This window comes from Festucalex cinctus, chromosome 21 (assembly GCF_051991245.1).
Source record: "Festucalex cinctus isolate MCC-2025b chromosome 21, RoL_Fcin_1.0, whole genome shotgun sequence".
Taxonomy (NCBI): Eukaryota; Metazoa; Chordata; class Actinopteri; order Syngnathiformes; family Syngnathidae; genus Festucalex; species Festucalex cinctus.
The window spans coordinates 14,715,467-14,736,839 of NC_135431.1; the positions used below are offsets into that span (position 1 = coordinate 14,715,467).

The 21,373-nt window shown below is 41.2% G+C and overlaps 1 protein-coding gene and 1 long non-coding RNA gene across 2 annotated transcripts; one reads left to right on the top strand and one right to left on the bottom strand.

Moving 5' to 3' along the window:
• Positions 1–352: 352 nt before the first annotated feature.
• LOC144010736 (uncharacterized) lies at positions 353–1,742 on the top strand. The gene is made up of 5 exons (XR_013281317.1): positions 353–892; positions 1,023–1,069; positions 1,148–1,198; positions 1,267–1,300; positions 1,378–1,742. It is a non-coding gene; the product is annotated as an uncharacterized LOC144010736 (long non-coding RNA).
• A 3,658-nt stretch (positions 1,743–5,400) lies between these two features.
• On the bottom strand, positions 5,401–9,337 carry hlx1 (H2.0-like homeo box 1 (Drosophila)). Its single transcript, XM_077510780.1, has 4 exons — positions 8,802–9,337; positions 7,961–8,122; positions 7,681–7,865; positions 5,401–5,980 (listed from the first exon to the last, which is right to left on the bottom strand). The coding sequence occupies exons 1-4, from the start codon at positions 9,226–9,228 to the stop codon at positions 5,660–5,662; spliced, it is 1,095 nt and encodes a 364-aa protein (XP_077366906.1). The 5' UTR covers positions 9,229–9,337; the 3' UTR covers positions 5,401–5,659.
• Positions 9,338–21,373: the final 12,036 nt, after the last annotated feature.

The window sequence follows — 21,373 nt, forward strand, 5'->3', positions numbered from 1 at the left end:
ATCAAATAAAAAAAATGTCTTTTGTACATTACAACAATGGAAAATATAAAAATGTTATATTATATATATAAAAATATATACATATTGAAGCACTTACTTGCTAATGCAGGCACACATTGAATTCATAGATATATTTATTTAGAAGGGCCAAAACATGCCTTGTGAAAATTAAACTGCACTATAAAATAAAGCTGACTTGACTAAAAAAAAAACTAGCCACCAGAGGGTGCTAGAACTGCACAAATGGAAATCAACCTGACTTTTTTTTTTTTTTAACTCTTTTACCGCCATAAACGTTTAAAAACGTTCAGTATAATCCTAGGATTGGCCGCCATAGAAGTTAATTGACGTCTACTATGTTTTTTTATGGAAACGGGTGGAGGAAAGCCTTGGGCAGCTGTGCTCCAAGTATCAAGCCGATCGGGTTACTATATGAGTATTCCTGGCCACTAGATGGCTGTGATGAGTCTTTTGGACAAGATCGGGTAGGGGACACCAGTAGAAGAAGAGAGGCGGAGCTAGAGTGTTGAGGGGGAGAGAATGGCTAACTTGGCTAAGGGAGTCAAAAAGGCTACAGATGGCAAGCAGCTCACGCTTGATCCTTATTTTCAAAGCTCAAAAGCATCGACCAGTGCTCAAGAGCACAGTGATGACGGGGTTAAGTCATAGTTGAAGCGGTGACGCGGCCGTTTCGACCACGTCCTAAGGCCCCACCGGCTAGCGATGCTAATAACGTCCTAAGGCCCCACCGGCTAGCGATGCTAACACCGGAGAAAGGTGGTGCACAACCGAGCACGTCTGCACAGATGACGTTTCATCGGACGATGACGACTACTATGGGTCCGATGCAAGACAGTCTTGGACAGTCTTTCGTCCTCCAAAGAACGTGAAGGTAAGCGCTAACATGCTAAGAGATTGCTAGTAAGATTACTTTCCGGGCGATCTGCTAGCAGCGTGTGTAAATGTGCTGATATACACTAAAACATCTATTACCTATACAAACGTGAATGTATATTTTATAGATCGTGCTCACAGCAACGTCCGACCGCTGGTTCTACGACAAAGAAAGGTAAAAAAAACGTTTTCAATACACCGCAATAAAAGGAAAGTCTTTCGATAGTATTGTAATTGTATATGTTTCTTTCAGCTCCCCCTCATAGGGCCCAAAGTGACCCTTCTCACAGTGAGCAGAACAAAGGTAAAAAGAAAAGATTCTCCACAGCACTAATAAAATATTTGATGGTAAACGTCTTCTATAATTTACAGAATGTGCATCAACCAATACACCCAAGAAAAAAAGGTAAACATATGCACACACACACACACTTTGCATCACACTGCTCTAAAATAATATGATATTGAAATGTATATTTGCAGATCCCAAAGATTCTGGCTGGCTTGAAGTTGATGAATTCGGCTGGCATCCAACCATCTTCCCCTTTGCTGCAAAACCAGGACCAAGGGATGCTGCAGCAGAGCTGAATTCCCACCTGCCAGCTGACATCCTGGAGCTCTTCATCACGGATGAACTTCTCCAGCACATCGTTCATCATACCAACCTCTACGCAAATCAGTCCATGCAGAAGCAGACTGACAAAAACTGTTGCGCACGTGTAAATAGTTTGCAAAGAGTTTTCCAAATTGTTTGTTCGGATTGCTACTGTTGCATGTAAATAAACTTATTTTGCAATCAAAAAACATTTTTTATTGTTGGGGTAGTGTTTTATAGAAGTTTAGGTGTTTGTAGAATCACTCATGCAAAAAAAAAAGTGCCAAATTCACTAGAGTGCATGAAATAACATCGTTTCATAAAAAGCTTGATTTCTCCGTATTTTGGAAGAAAATAGAGGATTTGGGTGAAACGAAGGTGTTTTCTATTGTTGATTACTGAAGATCCGAATAAGGTAGAAACAAACTTTTTTTTTAGATGAAAGATGAGACTTCGATCTTTCATTTGGTAGTATCCGCGTTTCCATAGACCTAACACAACATTTTCTGTGGAGCTTGAAAGATCGGTAAAATTCTGTAAATCAGCTGGCAGAATGGGGTTACCTTTTCCGAAACTGGCTGGCAGTCAAAGAGTTAAAAAGATGTGCTGCTTTTAATATTGTGACATGACGACGACAATATATTGTGGCTGTTTTAATATCGCGATATCACGATATTGCTGTTATTTTTACATCCCTTAGTTGTTACCTGAGTAACTGTGATGTCATATTCAGTCGACAGCAATTGGCAAAATGGCCGCCCCATGAGATGTATTAAAAACTCATATTCCACAAATGTAATATTAATCAGAATGTCATGTTTATCATACTGTCAAGAAATGTTTAAGATTGACTTCCCCTTTAAATAGTGAGCGATGGGCGACACATCAAGGTGCATCACTGGGCACAGATTTAGCCACGCCCAAATCAGAAATTTTGAAAAGAAGTCTATTGCCACAATTAACTACTACATACAATATCTAAAAAAAGTGAGTATACCCCTCATATGTCTGCAAGATATTTAATAATATGTGAACCGCTCTGACAAAAGTCATGTCGGAAGGATTAGTGTTGAGAAAGTGACAAGAAAAAAGAAAAAAGATTGTTTGGACAAAAATGTCGATTTTGAGATTACTCCACAAATATCCTCCTTGAGATTTCTAGTTTCATTTCCCAGGTCAAAAATGTAATAGAAGTTTATGGAAATGCTTGACACCATCTGAACCAAATAATTTTATTGTGGTCTCATCAGACCGCACAATATGGTTCCATGGTTGACATTCCATGAGTTATTTTGAAGGAACAATGTGAGGGGTGTACTCACTTTTGTCAAATGGTGTAGTTCTAAATCTTTGCACACGTTTTTGCCATAACCTTCAAACTGTATGATTTATTTCAAAACAAATCTCCAAATCCAGCTTACAGGGTCTTTAGAGAAATTTTGTTTCCAACCTGTATCACCTCTTCACTCTTCCGTTTATCACCGAGTTGTTCGAGCAATTGCTCACTTATGCTGTGGTCTTTTTTTTTTTTCTTTTTTTTTTTTCTTTTTTTTTTTTTTTTTAAACACCCTTCTCATCCTCCTCGACACTTTAAGTCCTCCTTGGACACTTAACGACAACAGAAACGTCTCCATCAGCCTATCAAACAAGTTCTCATGCAGATAAAGCCTTGAAGTGCTGGAGACGCTTCAGCTTTTAGTCACGCTAATCCCCTCGCCGAGACAGAAACCTCCCCCAGTTTTACTCCGCCAGAGGTCATTTGTTTTTACACTTTGCTTTTTTTTTTTTTTTTTTTTTTAAACCCCCAAGTGTCAAATATTGGTGAATCTGCAAAGCTGGTTTTCTTTACAGCTTCTTGCCCTGTCCTGCTTGCCAAGTGGGACGTATGGGACAACTTTTTAATGGCGACTGAAAGGCTGACATTAAATACTCACCAGATGGACTTTCTCCTATCCTGCTCATAAAAGTTCTTAAGACAGTTCACAAATCAAGGCCTCGCGCTATTATGTTAAGCGTTTGGGTTGTTATTGTTATAGTACATTTGCAAATACTCGCGTAATTTATAGCTTTGTGAGGATAAGTCGAGCTTCAACCCACCCCGGCACGTCTTGCATATAGACGTCTTCATATGAAACCATTTTTCATGCAGCATAAATGAAGCGCAAAGATTATGAACAAACTTCACAAGCATCGCATGACACATTGCTGATAGCTTCCAGTATAGAATATCACCGAGAGGACGGCTAAACAAAAAAGGCCGATATAGCTAGCAGAGGAAAAAATGAAAAGTGAAATTCAAGATGCGAAAGGAAAAACGGCCTCTTTCCTGGGGGTCTGTCATCCTTTTTTTTTTTTTTCCACAGGAGTGGAAAGTGGACCCTGTGGTAGTGAAAGTTTGCGGTGGTCCGGGTTTGGGGGTCACTCACTATGGATGGTGCTGTTTTTAGCCAGCATCGTCACGCTACACACTATCATATTTTTTCCATAGCATGGCTTGAACAGAGGGTGATGATGGGAAATTATATATATATATATTCTTCTGTAAAATGTCATTTTCAACAGTATCGTGGCGGATAAGAGATTCAGATAATGGATGGATGTTACTGCATCTATAACTTAAAGTATAATACTGTAAATGGAGGCTTATATCCAGTTAATTATTAGATTTTTAAGTACTGATTACAGTATTTTACTAAATCATTGCTGCCAGTATGATGATACCATTCTGTAATTTTTATTTTTCTTATTTAATATAAATAAATTTCAATTTCACAATTTCAACAATATTGACTGTATGGTGAATAAATGTACTAATAGTTTTTATTCATAATTTCAAAACAAAAGCCAACAAAAGTCAAAAATTTAAAATTGTTTCCTCTCATTTCTACATGTATATATGTATATATATATATATATATTTGTATATTGTATAATAGCCTATTTATGTGTACCAGGACCCCCTATCAAGCCTGTTTTATTTTTTATTTTTTCCCATGTTTTCGTGTTCCCCTCCTCCACCACCTGAATCAAATGATCGAGCACTGCAAAAGCCTGATAACAGTCCTGATTATTTGATTCAGGTGTGTCAGAGGAGAGCGACATGGAAAACAGGCTCTTGATGACCGACTTGGAGACCCCTAATATATACAGTGTGTGTGTTCGTAAATATTTATATGTTTGCATGTATAATTTCCACAAATTGTGAAAACTTAAAAACAATTCTATTTAATTATACTAATGAAAATATGTGTATTGTTGCCATCATATCTAGACTTTGAAAGCAAATTTTGGAGCACTTTTTTTTTTTAAACCACACAGCCAGAAACGTATAATATCCGTCATATTGTAGTCATATTCAGTGCCTCTAAATTGCACAATATAGATTTTTTTCCCCTCAAAATTGCAGAAGTCCACAGATGAAATTGAGATGGAAAATAGTATGAATAAGTTTCCTGCTGTTATTGCAACAGAAAAGTGTCTTATTTGTGTAAAATGTGTGATTTTAGGGAATTTACATATTGCCACTGTTAGTGCTGCATGGTAAGAGGGCAGCTCTATAAATGGGCGAGCTGGAATGAGGCTTGTAACTGCATGCGTGGGTCTGGATAAATAAAATACATTCATTGAGGTCACCGCTGCTATCTGGTGCCGTTGAACGTATACAAACTATAAATTTCTCTCGCTGCCTGCATGAGCTTTGGAATTCTGAGGTCAAGTTTGCACTCACATTTAACTTAAACGCATTACATGCCACATTTTTATTTGCAAAATGTAATAGACGCTTTAAAAATGTTTCATATTTTTTCTCCAACGTGATTGCAGTTTATTTCAATTGCTACACACGCATGCGCATTAAGATAATTCGTCATGAGTAATAATGCAGCCGGAGAATATGAAAACAAGCATTCAATGAAGAGAAAATTTTTATTTACAATATTTTCAGTGCAAATTATATTAACAAAATAGCACAACACACACAAAATAAAACATGTACACTGATGTGTGTTCCATTTCATTTACACGTGAAAGAAAAGAGTGCTTGTACAATCACATTTACAGTTTTTATTTTGAACCCTCTGAGGAGAGCGTCATGCAAGCAAAAGTCGAATGGGGAGGGGGGCGTCTTTCAGGGGATGCTTGCTCGATCGTGTCCGTCATAATTGAAGCGCTTCATATTAGAAGCTGGGGCGAAGAAGAAGAAGAAACCGAGTCCGAATGGGTCGCCTCCATGATCACGCTGGTTTTGTTGCGCTCACAAAGGTCCAAATCGTGCGTGATGGCGTCGGTTTTGTCCTCCTCGGGCGCGTCGTCTGACTCGCACTCGCTGCGCTCAACGTCGCTGTCGCACTCGGACTCGGCAGTCTCTTTGGGGTCCCTGCCGGACTCGGGTGTCCCGTCCCCGTCCGGCTGGTCCTTGTCCTTGTCCTTCTGGGCCTGCGCCTCCTTGGAGTGCCGCCATTTCATGCGCCGGTTCTGGAACCACACTTTCACCTGGGACGTACGACACGCACGCGACGTCATCTTTTGAATTTGACGTAATTCAATGTATTTGATTCAGGAAATACAGCATTGCAAATAAGTATTTTAAAACGTATTTAATTGTTTGAGGTTTTCGTTGTGTAGCGAGTGTTTTATATTTTTAAAACGTGTTGCCATGTTTTATAATTACGTAAGTTATTGTTGTTTTACAATTTTTAATACGTTTGAATTATTGCTCAAAATTGAAAAAAAAATACGTTTCTTTTATTATATATTAACAAACATACGTCATGCAATTTATTTTGCCTTAATGTTTGTATTTCAATTATTTTATCGTGTTATGCAGTGTTTTTACTAAATCTTTTTATGAGTGCTTAAAAAAAAGGATAGCAGCCTCTGTGATGATAAAACAAAATCTATAAATATTATTTTAGATTTTTTTTGTTAGTTTTTTGTTGTTCTATTTAAAAATTGGATACAAGCTTGCTGTTAAAAAAAAGCTCTTTCATCCATCTATTTTCTATATGATTATGTAATTTCTTTCTTTATTTGTATTTGTTTTATGGCTAAAACAATTGGGCCAGCCCAAAAATAACCCAATTTGGGTCAAAATAGACCAATCCACAACTTGTCATTTTGACCCAACTTTAATGACCCTTTTTTTTTTTCTTCTTCATATTGGAAAAAAAAATGGGTTGATTTATACAAAATGACCCCATTTTTTGGATTGTTTCATTAAAAAAATGACCCAATCTTTTGAGTTGATTGATGCAAAGTGACTTCATTTTTTGGGGGGTTGTTTCAAACAAAATGACCCGATTTTTTAGGTTTTACACAAAATGACAACATTTTTAATGATATTTTACATAAAATGACCAATTTAGGGGGGTCATATTGGCCCAACTTGTCACTATAGTGGACTGGTCCATTTTGACCCAAATTGGGTTATTTTTGACCCCTGTTTTTACTCTACTTGTGTGCGTGTGCCTGAGAAAGAGAGGAAATACATGCAGTATTTTAGTGACTGCTCAAAAATTGGTGACAGATTCCTCTATTGTTTATAGAAAAAAAAATTCTCTATTAAATGTGATTACTTTTTCTCTTTTATGACAATTTTACTATATTTAAATTGCCGTTTAAGGAATGTGTGTTTTGTCAAATAGACCTAACTTTCCATCTTTTATTGCTGATATAGCTGTTAGAAATCATGTGGTCTCTTGAGATATAAAAGCATTACACTTTTGCATTTAATGTTCATTAATACTTTTTTTTTTTTTTTAGAGTTCAGTATGCTATATGTCCAAAAATGCTTAAACTAGGTTACTTAAAAAGCTCCAAATCCACTTTTTTAGGATATTGTGTTGTTTCTGAGTTAAAGAAAATAATTAATTCTATAAAACCATTTCCACGCTATATTTTGCATCAGCATCATGTCATTCAAAAGGTGGTATTTGATTGCACCCGTTTTGAAATGATGAAATAATATACACAGACTTCAAAATTTTGAACTTTGAATTTGGTGAGAAACACGCTAATTATAATAAATAAATATTGTGAAAGAGATTAGTGAGGCCTGGCATAAAATCAAAACAATCGTAATCTGCAAAGCACATGAAGACCTTCGCCAAGGCCAAACAAAACAATGCCAGGGATCAGCGCCAAGCTGTCCACCTTTAAACACATCCACGTCCTGCCTCTGTCATTCCTTTTACCTGAGCGTCCGTCAGTCCCAGCATGGCCGCCAGTTGTTTTCTATCCGGCTTGGTGACATACTTCTGGATCTCGAACCTCTTCTCCAGGCCTTTCCTCTGCAAGTTAGAGAAAACCGCCCTGGACCACGACCTTTTCCTCTTGTACGTCTGCGGCATGGTGTCCTTGGTGAGGATGGCGTACGGGCCTGCGGGTCAGCAAGTCAACAACGGAGGCGTCAAGACTAGGAAAAGCAGTTCTGGATGTTTTTTTTTTTTATGTCCTAAGAAGATTGAGGACTACCTGGGAAGGTGTCCTGAAACTGATGCTGGCCTGATTGTCTGCCGCCGCCCATTACGGCGGAGCCGTCACCCATCCCGGGTTCTAGGAAGTACTGGCTGGCGGCTGGCTGGATGGGGATGTGAACGCCTGACTGACGGCTGGCGCTAACGATGGACGTGAGATCTAAAATGGAGCATAAGACACTGAAAGATTTCTGCTGCTGACCTTTGACCTCTACACCGCCACTAAATACCTGAAAGTTGAACTGAAAAAACTTGGGTGTTTTGATCCAATTCAACAACTAAAAAGTGTCTAAAGACGCAACTTTTATGACCTAAGAATTGTCAAAAACACAACTTTTATTTTTTGAGATCTAAAATGGACCATAAGAAGCTGAAAAATTTCTGCTGCTGACCTTTGACCTCTATACCGCCACTAAGTTTTTACCATACCTGAAAGTTGAACTGAAAAAACTTGGTTGTTTTGATCCAATTCAACAACTAAAAAGCGTCTAGTTGACTCAACTTTTATGACCTAAGAATTGTCAAAAACACAACTTTTATTTTGTCGCCTTAAACAGTCATTTAAGTTAGAAAAACTTTAAAACACAAATGACTGCCATTTATGGTAATAATGTTAGAACAACAACTCAAACTATTTGTATATCTTTAAGTTATACTGTTCAATAGCTTTCGTTGAATTGCCCGATTTAAAAGGTTTTGTTTGGTATCAAACAAACAAAACAGGAAATACATTTAATGTGACAAATGGAAAAATCAAAATGCAAACGTCCATTAATTTATGTCAACTTGTTTCTGTTCTCTTTCCCCTCCTTTATTGACATAACAAAACACGTCCTCACCTCTTAACTTGTCCTTCCCCTTTGCGTCAAAATCCGTCGACAAAATCCGATCAATTCCGAATTTGAGGTCTTTACTCGAAGGCGGGGGGGCCTGCGAGGAGTTGAGAGCCCCCCTGGCCACCGAGGTGAGCTGTAGTCCTTGCCTGTGGTAGGGGGACGCGGGGCTCACCCTCGCTCCGTACACCGACGCGTGAGCCTCGACCGGGGAGGGACGCAGCGGGGAGCCGCCGGAGGAGCCGCGATGCTGGCCCACGTGCACCATCAGGGCCGAGGAGCCGGGGACGTTTTCCGCATCTCCGGCTTGGAGCAGCTCCGCGATGCAGAAGGTCGGTTTCTTGCTGGTGTCCACCGCGAAGCCTCCTGCGCAGTACGCGGACCAAAGGCTGAAATTGGAGGCGTAAAACGGGTTGAGCCCGGTCGTGTACATCCCGGAGGTATCTGGTGGAATCTTCACCAGATAGTCATACGTGCGCGAAAACAAGCAAGCGCGTTTCGAGTTGCTGTCAGAACCGAACCACTCTTCGCGACTCTGCAATCCAAAAGTGCACGGCTTCACTCCGAAGTTACTTGCGAGCTTTTGATTGGTTCCTCTCTCAGCCAATGGGTGCTCTGCATTTGCGCACGCACGCACGCTCACTCGCGGTTTACTGACAGGTTTCCTGAGACGGATTGATTATATTTAAGAGACTTTAAACACTTAAACTGTCATTAACTATTTTACTGTATTGACTTTTCTAACATATTGAGTCAAGCATAAAATGTGGATTTGAATTCAACAGAGTAAAAACATTTTCAAATCTAAACACATATTGAAGACAAATATACTTGTACAGTAAATTATATGTCTAATTCGTTACTATAGGAGTAGACTTTCATGTACTGCAATTTTTTTTGACGACTTTTTACTTTTACTCCTACTTTAAAACAGACCAATTATGGTCAAATAGGTAAAGGTTTAAAATATAAATTAATAAATAGACCGCAAAAGATAAACACGACTATATAGGGAGCATTAATGAGGCAATAATATTCCCCATGGACTTTTCATAATTCGGATTTCTGTGTTATCAAAACTGGCGTATGCCTAATTATTACATTTCAGCGAGTTTTTTTATTTTTATTTATTCATTTATTTTTATTTTTTGCATTCGTTTTTATATACAAATTTTTAAGGGCCTCCGCTAAGATGCACAATTTTGGGGGTCTTCCATGAACGATGCGGCCTGATCTAAAAACTAAAAACTCATCGGCCTTCAATTGTAGGCCTAATTCTACTCTAGTAGGCCTATATGAGTATTTTTGCCACCCTCTACTCATCCTGTTTTGATGTGTTGTGATTGGTGTTAAACGAGCGGATACGCCCGCCAGATTCGCCTCCAAAATAGAAGCTGCTTTAGTATTTTAGGATACAACAGAAATCCTTATTTCTTCCGGAGCTGCAAAAGAAGGAGGAGGGGTGAGGGTGGGGGTGAGGCGGTGGGCGACTTTATAATGACTGTTAGAACTTCCCTTTTTCAATATTTGTGCAAGTTTATCTCGACGCGCAAGTTGCACGCTGACGCAAATCCGTCCCCATGCTCATAATAAACAGAGGAAATCGATTCCCCGCGAAAAAGAAAACACAATTAACTTCAGAGGCCGCGCTTCATCCGCAAGGAGCTTCAAGATTCACACGCTGGGAGATGGCAAACGAAACTGTAAAAGGGAGGCGGTAAAAAAATAATTTGAATTGCTTCATATGGTGTAATTAATTAATTACGCACCAGCTATGTTTTTTTTTGGGGGGGGCGTCAATCTAATTATTATGAATGTATCCCTAGTGGCGTGTTTTGTGGAAACAATGGCTTGTGAAGGCCGCATTCATTAGTCTTGGTCCAAGGTGCCGGAAGCGCAGATGACCCTGGCAGCCGGCTATCATGATGTTTTCGAGTGACACTTTTTTTCCGGGTTAATTTTAGAAATGACTTGTAACGTTTGCCCTCCATCGCGCAGTCAAAACAATCCAGGGAAGAGGATGTGGTTATTTCAGGTGCTGATGAGCTTTGCAGTGGGAAGCGAGAAGAAGAAAATCTTAAGTGTCCCCTCACAAAGCGGCCTCATTGGAAGTGTTTATGATTTCATTATTGTGTTGATGGTTTGCTAAATCATCCCAATTGGACAGATACATAATGTAAATGTTATCTAGCATCACGTTTTTTAAAATGGAGGATGTTATGTTTTATTTGATCAAAAATGGCGGATGTTTCTTTTTATCAAAATTGATATGTTTTATAACAAATTGCTTTCACTTCTAAGATATTTTTGTGGAACTGAATTTGTTCGAAGCCACCAGTTTGCTATAGTTCAATTCGCCCCTCTTTTTTTTTGGGTCATGATTCTACTCTGCATGCGTTGTACGATCACAAATTTACAGAATAATAAAATACCTGAACTTTGCCATTTCGTATCCGGATTATTTCCTTTTCAACATCTGGAAAACTGTCATGGAGCTTTTATAAAGTCCGTTTTTACCATCAAGGATGCTAGCAACCTAATTTCTCATGCACTTTTTCAATTCCTCTGTATGTCATTATGAATACCTTTATAAACAAATTTTTTTTTTATACTGTACATGTATGAATGATTACAAAAAAGTTATACATAAAGATCTTGCGACTATTTTGGGGGGTGGGGTGGGGGGTTCCACATGAAGAAAAATTGCTTTTCATGCTGGAATCCAGCTGGACAGTTCACCTTTATTTCCCTCTTTCCGAAGGCTTCCCTCTGTGGAGCTGTTAGGTGATCTCAGGTTACCGCCAAAGTCAAACGCTGCTGCCTGCTTTAATAAGCGCACTTGAGTCTGTCTTCAACAATCAGTGTTACACAACAGGTGACATAGTATGGAAATTAATGAAAATTGATTAAAAACATGATTTTAAAAAATGCATTTACAATAGCTTATTCCATTTGTGTGTAGCATAACAGCTACATGCTGCATCACCATGTTTGCTTTGAACTCTGGGCTTCACCCGAGTCTGCAGACCATAGAGCCCAGCTGGTGGTACTATAGGAGCACATTGTGCAGCAAAGATGTAAGAGAAGAGGCAGAGAAGGTCCCCAACTAAGCTGCAGTAAAGCAACGAGAATATGTCTGTGAGAAATATTTTACTGCACAAGGTTATTAGGTCATGAAAACTAATGAAATAACTACAGCTAACTAAAACTAACTAACATATGTGATGCCAAAGTTGTTACAAGTTTAGAATGACTGTAGATCCGCTCTTGATGTTAGCTTGTTTATGCCGTTTCACATTATGCTAGCATTATGCTAACTGTTTTTTTGTTATTATAGTAGTGCCTTGAAATACACATGATCTGGCTTTTTCGAGATATGAGCTGTCATTTGGCCCATTTTACGCTTTGACTTGTGATCCTTCAAAGGCATCAAGCTGTTGAATGCCATCCCAGTTGAAATGTACTGTCAAACTAAAACCAAAAGTGGGGCAATTAAATATTGTGTCTTTAAAACAACAACATAACCTGAAATTATAGAATCTTAATGCTAATGCTCAAACATAATGAGAAACAAGCAGTTAATATTTGAACACAAATGATCATGTATTCTTCATCCTCTGCATGGAGCTGAGATGATCTGGGACATTTGTACTGTGCTTGATTTCATTGTATACAGTACCTGTCTTTTAGTGCCCTAGTATAAGATTATTATTATTATTATTTATTATTATTATTATTATTATTATTATTATTATTATTATTATTTGACTTATTATTTTATTTATTATTAAGTACATAATTATTTAGTGCTATTTTCTCATAAAAAATAAAGTTTTTTGGCAGACTGGAACTAATTAATGGCATTTTCATTCATTTCAATGGGGAAAGCTGATTTGAGATTTGATGTGTGGTCACGGAACAAATTAAACTCTTATCTCAAGGCACCACTTTGTCTTGTATGGTCGAACCTTTTTTGATGTTTCAATACAATGTTTCTTTCTCATTTATGTATCACTTTTATAGTAAATGTGAACTGGGAGAGACAATCTTGAAGCAAGCACGCAAGGAATCTATCTAATTTGGAGATTGTAATATTTTAAAAAGTGCGTTTTCATCAAGTGCGCATGCGTCACACGGGTACACAGCGAGGCCGCTGTCCTCACTACACCTGACGTTCACATGCAGAAGCGTCCCATTGTTGTGGCCTGATTGCTGGCTGCGTGTTTTTCAGGAAGTCTTATAACGGGCGGAGGAAAAACTGAATGAGCCGCTCCGCACGGCGGCCTCTTGCAGGATCAGAGGCTGGACACAATCAAATGAGTTCCATTATTACACCGAGAATTATTGCTCCCCTCTGTACGGCTCCCGCTCGAGCCAAGATTACTATTTCTGGCAATGTTTGCCTTAGGAAGGAACTTTCGCAGATTTAATGGGACCTGGGCCATTGTGCGGGGCCTTCTGTATGGCACCCTGCCATCATCTCCACGCAGGCAGAGAAGAAAGAGCTTAAGGGCACTAAAGTCCATTCAAAAACAAGGCCGTCAGTCTCTTTTGTGCGGGGGGACAGTGACCCTGAAGCATGTCAAACCCTCTTAGGTCGACATGAACTCAAATGATCTTCATGTGGCCTTTTTACAAGGTTAAATGTCAGGAGTGGACTCGGCATGCGTCATGACGTGGATCGTGACTGACTGCATTGCGCTTGGCAATAAAACTGACAGGAAACGGCAAAGATCTCGGCCCCATGATTTCATTTGAGCTTCATTTATTCCGCAAGGGATGACGTTCCCATAAAAGCAGTCGTTACGTATTTAAAAGTCAAAATGAGTCGACTGCCATTGAGTGTCAAGATAATGAACGTGGCAAATGTAATTTTTCATCGGAGGGCTTAAACACAGCAAAGATTAACACTGGGAGTGTTAAGTCTAACACTAGAGAAGTGTTTATATGTGTCCACACTAATGAGTGGAAATTTAACACTTATCAAAGTGTTATTTTTTCTTTTTTTATGGGAATGCTTCAGCATTCTCATGTTATTGTGATTTGTATTCTTCATACCTTTTTGCCGCGTAACAACTCCCACATAATAGTTCCAATTTACACCGTTCAAATTTCAACTAGCTGCGATTGGCTGGCAAACCGTTCGGGGTGTACCCCCCCTACTGCCCAAAGCCAGCCGAGATAGGCTCCAGCACCCTCCCCGCGACCCTTATGAGGAATAAGCGGTCAAGAAAATGGATGGAAATTTCAACTAGCTTCAAAAATTCACACCTCCCGTGTTATATATATCGTCTAATTCCACATTACTTACAATATTTGCACAATTTAACTTGTAATATCAACTTTTCCCCATTCATTTTCAATGGGACAAACATTGAACTTTTTTATGAGTTATCACTTTCTACGCCCACTTCCATACATATGACTTATAAGTTATCATCCTTACCAGGTGCTTGGTGGCACAGTTGGTAAAGTACATTGTCCAGTAACCAGGAGGCCATAATTTCAGAATTTATCTCTTAATTTGCTTCATAAGCATTCCACATGCATTCAAATCTTAGCATTTAGCTATTAGCATTCAACTTTCAGCATTCCCACGCAATTTCTCCAGAAATTGCGCTTAGTTTAGTTTAAAATGATTTTTATTTCCAGTGTTACTCCAACCCTGTATCGTGTTAAAAATCTACACTGGTAAACAAAGTAAGTGTTGATGGAATGCTACACAAGTGTCAGTGTTAAAAATTTAACTCTGCCAAACTACACTTATGTGTGTTGCAATGAACTCCAATGGGTGTAAAACGATGATGGTAATATAAAATTGGTCATCATAGAACATATATTACACAATATATGATGAAAAAAATGGGACTCTCTGACTCCGACATTTGTCTCCAGTGCTCACAAAACACTGCCGATACTTATCTTCATGCTTTATGGTCATGTACTCCAGTGCTGCATTTCTGGACTAAAATCTTGGAAAAGCTCGCTGATATATTAAACTGTAGGCTTCCTTTATCTCCAAGATTGTGTTTACTAGGTGACTTAACAATAACTGAGCTACCATGTAAACAATCTCAATCTATATTTATAGCCCTTACTATTGCTAAAAAAATAATCCTTGTCAATTGGAAAAATAAACAATCTCTAAATATCGACCACTGGTTAAACTTACTAATAAATTATATCTCAATGGAAAAAATCTCTGCCTTAAATAAAAATCAAGTATCAAGATTTAAACAAATATGGTCTATGTACATAGAATATTTTAATCTCAATTTGGCAACTTAATCCTGCCAAGATTCTGCCTGTTAACGAGAGCCACCACATCGTTACAACTTCTGTTTTCGCTGCTTCTGTATTTGGTATTTTGTATCTGATTGTTTTTATTTTTATATAGTCAGGAACCTAGTTGCTGCTAGTGGGCTCGAGCATACCACACTATACGACACTATACTCAATAACTCCTTAAGATCTATTTCTAGTGGGCACTAAGCATCAACACTTGGTGTTACTGCATGCTAATTAGTCAATTTTCTTGACGCCGTCCCCTGTGGTCGGGCGGGGGTGGTTCTGCCCCCCCCCCGTTGTCTGCTCGGCCGCTCCCTGGGCCCCCTGTGGGGTGCGGTGTTGGGGTGCTTCCCCTGGTGCCCGGGGCGGTGCCGTCCCGGCGCGGTCCGCTGCTCCGTGCCCGGCGGCGCGGTTCGGGGTGGGTGGGCCTCCGGTGTGCCCCGTGGTTCCCTCTCCCCTCCCCCTTCCTCCCCCCCGTCGCCTCTCCCTCCTCGCCTCCTCCCGCCCATCCTCCTCTGCCTCCCGGTCCCTTTTCCCTTGTCGCCCTCCCTCCTCCTCTCCCCCCCCCGCCTCCTGCCCTGCAGCCGCCCTTTCGCCTTCTTGTCGTCTTCTCCCCGCTTCCCCCGCCCCCCCCCCCCTTCCCTGTCTGCCCTGCGGCCCCTCCCCCTCCCTCTCCCTGGGCCTGGGGCTCCCTCCCCGGCCCGGGCGTCGGGCTCCGGGGGCCGGGCGAGGGTTTGGGGCCTGCCCCACTCCGGTATAACTCCTGGCGCCCCGGGCGGGCTCCGGTGGCCGGTGGGCTGTCCGGTAGCCCTGCTGCGCTGGCTGTCCGCCCATTGTGGTGCCGGGTGGATGAGGTGGGGGGCGGCAGGGGGTGGGGGTGCTGGGGGGCGGGCGTGTCACCTACACCCGCCGGGTTGGGTGAGGCCCCGCTGGTCGCTCCTCTTACTCACTTCACTAGCTTGCACTATACACTTTGTAAATATACACATAGGGCACACAACACATTTCTTGGTGGGGTGGGGAAGGGTGGAAACACCGTCTTCACCCTTCAACTCCCCTCCAATTTTAATGCACCTCACGTCCAAGGGGAGGGGTGAGTTGGGGCGGGGAGCCATCAGAGGGGATGGACTGCAGTGCCTGGCAGCGCTGTGGTCCCCCCCATTTGGGTCCCTGCCCCACCACTCTGTCCCTCCATTCCCTTTTTTAATGCACCACACATATACATATTCATTTTTTTGGGGGGGATACGGGTGTGTCGGAGTAGGGGAAATTTTTTCCCTCTGCTCCGACTCACCTGCTCCCAATTTTAATGCACCACACGCACACACTTGTATATACACTGGGTGGGGCCACATTCACGGTGTAAGGGTAGAGCTCGCCAGTCGGCGAGCTGGCGGACTCAGTAACAGGGTTAGGTGTCACTAGTACTCTGGCGTGACGACCGGGGCCTCTCCCCACCGGGCTCGGTGTTCTGGTGTTCCGCCTTCTCCCCTGGTGCTTCCTCCTCTGCTTCCCCCCTCCCGCCGCTGTGCAAATCTCGCGCGGCTGGAGGTGGGGTGGGCACATCTTCCCTCTCTGCGCTGCTGCCCGGTGCCGGTTTCCGGGGGGGGGTGGGGGGTTCTCGCGGGGGGCCGGGTTCGCGGGGGGGGGTTGGCGGCCGTCGGGGGGGGGCGGCTTGTTTGGGGGGGGGTGGAGGTATGGGTGGGTGGGGGGTTGGGTGCTGGGGGTCGGGGTGTGTTCGGGGGTTTGGGGGTCGGGGGTGGTGGGGCCTGGGTCGTGGTGGATGGCGGGTTTGGGTGGGGTGCGGGGGGGTCGTGGGGGGATGGGGGCTGGGGACCGGTGGGGCGCTGTGGGGGCCCGCTGGGCCTCGTTCTGCGGCCTTGGGCTCGGGGGTGTGGGCCGGGGCTGGGGCGGGGGTGTTCCGGGTGTCTGGGTCGGCTCGCCGACCGGTGTCCGCTCGGGTGGCTTGGGGGTGGCCTTGGTGCTGCCGCGGCCTGGGGATTCCGGGGGGGGGGGGTGCTCGCTTTGCTGGACCGCGGTTGACGGCTTCTTTCTTTGGTGGTGGTCCTTATGCATGCCAGATCCGTCGCACCAGCATCTACTGAAACTCAACAGAAGTACCCTCTCCCTCCCACAGCCCCTTGAATCAGTTGGTGCTGGTGTCTGTGGTTCTCACTTTGCTTTATCTATCCTTCCCTCCTTCCTCTCTTTAGTTTTTCCTCTGGTCACTTGAGATCTTAATTTATTAGAAGTATGAGGTTTCTGGGGTTGGCATAAGACTCCGGTTTTGTAACCACGCAGGAGGGGTCTTGTTGGTGCTGGACTTCACTTTGATGGATTGGATGTACTGGCTTCTGTTGATCTCACTCTGCCTTATCGATCCTTCCCTCCTTCCTCTCTTTAGTTTTTCCTCTGGGCTCTTGAGATCTCGCTAAATTTGCTGGAATTTAGAGGCTTCCGGGGTTGGCGTAAGACTTTGATTTTGTAATCGTGGGGAAGGCAGGAGGTGTTTGGTCGGTGCTGGGTGTCGCTTTGATTTACCTTTCTTTTCTCTTTATTTCTTTTTTTTTCTGACCTTTTCTCTGGTCTCCTGACCATTTAAATCTCACGACTCTGGCGGGATTCTGAGGTACCTGGTTAGGGCGAAGGGTAATGGGATATTTATAAGGTTTTAGGTGAATGAATGAGTATAAATTTATACGTATTTGCACGCACGCAAACGCACGCGCACGCACGCAAACGCACGCAAACGCACACACGCAAACGCACGCACGCACGCAAACGCACGCACGCACGCAAACGCACGCAAACGCACGCACACGCACGCACACATACACACAAAAAAAAAAAAAAAAAGAGCAATGATGACAAGACGTTGAATCGGTAAGACTACCGAATGAACAATTCTGAGCTCTTCAAAAAAAAAAAAAAAATTTAAAAAAAATAAAAATAAAATTGGTCATCACAGTTGCTTATATTATAAATTCTTCTAGATTTACTGGTGTACATTTGCAATTTGAAAATCCCAGTTCTTCTTTTAGAAGGCATCAAGTTTAACGTGTAACGTGCAGAGTGGTGAGCTAAAATTTACATTGCGAAAGTATTAGCCCCCTTTGAACTGTTTTCAAACATAAAGGTATAAATTAGATTTTTTTGGGGGGTGAATAAACGATGCCATGTGGGACATACTTGTGAAGTGAAATGAAATGGATATGATATTTCAAACTTTTTTTTAACAATAGCTCAAAAGTAGGTGGTGTGAAATTATTCACCTCCTTTTCACTCAGGCAAATACAAGGCACTTTTGGAAGAAAACCTGTTGAATTCTGCCAAAGACCTGCGGCTGGCACAAAAGTTTACCTTCCGATGATCAAAATCTACAATGGAATGGAAATGGAAGTCAAAGTCCAGACCTGAATACAAAATTCCACTTCATGATAATGTCCTACTTGGTGTTGATTCTTCACAAAAAAAGAAAAATATATAAAATTTTATAGTTTTTATGTTTGAAGCCTGAAATAAGGCAAAAGGTCAAAGTTCAAGGGGGCTAACACTTTTGCAAGGCACTGTAAGCTGAAAATGAGTCAATATTTTACTGTTAAATTTCATAATGTGTACTCATGATCGTTTACTGCAGGAAATCATATAAAAAGTCCAATCTTACTTTTTGAAGTCAACAATTACTGCAGTGTATTCATTTATCATTAATGCTTAGGTGGTCATTTAATTTTTTTTTAAAGGTATTCTAAAAGTTCTACTTTCTAGTTAATAACATTTGGTGCAATCTCACAAGAAGTTGTCAGAGCAGGTTTGACTACCCTGTAGTCATTTGGCGTGTCAAATATCAAATATTCAGCAATAAGCAAATATTGTTATCCGTCTATTGAAGATTATCATTAACTTGTGAAATGAGTCAATATTTTACTGTTAAATTGCATAATGTGTGCTCATGATAATCACGTTTTAATGAGTGCTGTATTACGTTTGAAGACGCTCGACAAAACATGGCATAATATTTGATTGGCATTTGAATAGTTTTGATGATAAAAAATAAATATAAAAAAAATGTTAACAAATGTTAATTAAGTTCAATTTAAACACCCTGAAGTCATTTTATTTGTAATTATTTGGTGTGGCAGATACTAAATTTTGTAATACATAATCAAACATCACTGTATTAATAATAATTATTCAATGCGTGTCACAATTAACTTGACAAGCAAGGTCACAAGAGTTTAAATGACTTTTATTTTGCTGCAAGGTGATTTTCAATCATGTTGTGCTCTTTTGACTCTTGTCTGTGCTGTGTAAAAGACACGAAGTGGTCATTATCTGGACATTGGAGTGCCGCAGACTAATCACACTCGCGCTGACCTGCCCTGTGCGGTAAACAAGCGAAGGGGCTGCCGTAATAATGGATGCTTTTAAGTAGGACGACGACGGGGTGCGTTCGAGCCGAGCCATCTGTTTACACTGGAACAGATTTAAAGTCGCCCTTAAGGCCGGCGGTTTCGAGGCCCGCTAGTGCTCCCGTGTGCGAAAGTACACACGGCTAAATCACACAAAAAATTCCGTGAGCTGAATAAGACAGGAGACTACTGTAATGGTATGGGTGTGTAGACTTCTTCTGAGTGGAAATACTGCATGTCTCGCTATTGGATTATAATGATCAGTGTATGGGGTAGACTGCATGAGCGTGAGCTAGAAATAGCCTAATTTCAACACCACAATGAATATGGTTTGTAAAGTGTGATAATTCTTGATTTTTGGGATGTTTTGATGGGAAATGATGAAAAAAAAAGCCTTTGAAAGAAGACTTAAGTGAATTTTAGATAAACTTATTTACCATTATCAATGAAATAAAATAAAATGATAAACAGAAAACATTTGCACAATTTCTCCTCACATCCATCATGTGATTTCTCATCTGTTGAAGCTGTTCACAGACTTATTTTGTGCTGAGGCCATCTCGAGGGAGCACAAGTCTCACAGGGACAATTTGTCCAGAAAACAGCTACTGGAAATCTGTTTGCACAAAGTCCCCAGAGCCACTTGGGTTTATTTATTTATTTCAAGTATTTCAATCCAGCATATTGCGATCCAACAGGCCATAAATTATAAATCCCCTCATCAATTCACTTCACATGCTTTGCACCAATTCTCAGTATTAGAATTGACTTTTGATGATATTCTCAGCACCCAATTAAGAACTCGTGCTGACATTGACTTAAAACGACATACGCTGGTTCCATGTGTAATAACTTAGAATTATTGTGCTTTTTCAGACTTCCCCTCAAGCTGTGGAGTCATTCTGTTTTATGACCTGGATAAATACGAACAGCAGAATGTTTTCACCCGCAACCAAACAAATTTTACAGAGCCGAGAGACTTCAAGTTGCTAATATTGTACTGCCATCTAGTGGCAATCCGTGATTCCATTGTGACATGGATAAGTGCGGTTTTTTTTTAAAACGACATATTCCCCCCAAGTTTGGGAATTCATGACATTTTAGCAATAATCGGACGCCATTTGCTCACTCTTTTATCTTTCCTTGGGGTCTGTCGTCATGGGTCTGCATTGCTGCAATTTAGTATGTATTGTAAATTGCACATAAATCATCACGTCTATGGTGCTAATGAACACATTTCCTTCATCCTGTTTGAGGGTCATGTGTACAAATCCCCTGGGATTCTTTGGTTTAACCTTTGGCCACAATTAAAGCATTACAAAGGTCCTCTGGGAGGATTTTGGGCTGAGTCAGGATGTGCGGGGCCAGGCAGGTGTCAGCTGTTGCTGCTCGGACTGCAGTAATTAGCCATTTATTTTTCGTAGTTAAAATTTTCTTGAAAATATGCTCTATGCAGTGCCACTAATCTAAACACAGTATTCTGATTAATTTTGTGTTTGTGGAATATGATTTGGAAATGAAAAATCTACCGTTTTTTTTTTTTTTTTAAATCAATCTTTGGTGGCGGCCATTTTGCCACTTGTGTTGCTCACGGCACGGGTAACGTCCAATCACGGATCCACTTTGCGAATGTCACTTGACCAAACTTAAGAAAAGAGTTGGGCCGTGATTGGTTGTTACCTGAAAAAATCTGTAACGTAGACAACAAGTGACAAAATGGCCGCCCATTGTGAGGGGGGAGGTGTTTTTTTGCTGCTTGCGTCATGTTCCATCATCAAAATATTAATCAGAATGCTGTGTTTACACAAGTGGGGGTGCATAGAGCATATATTAACTTACTATTTAAAAATATTTTTGAAATACATCACATTCTTCACCAGG

Coding starts and splice junctions, on each gene's coding strand:
- hlx1 (XM_077510780.1), bottom strand. CDS start 9,228: ATGTACACGACCGGGCTCAACCCGTTTTACGCCTCCAATTTCAGCCTT. Junction 7,866..7,960: donor GTTTCAGGACACCTTCCCAG/GTAGTCCTCAAT, acceptor GCTGACCCGCAG/GCCCGTACGCCATCCTCACC. Junction 5,981..7,680: donor TGGGACTGACGGACGCTCAG/GTAAAAGGAATG, acceptor CGTACGTCCCAG/GTGAAAGTGTGGTTCCAGAA.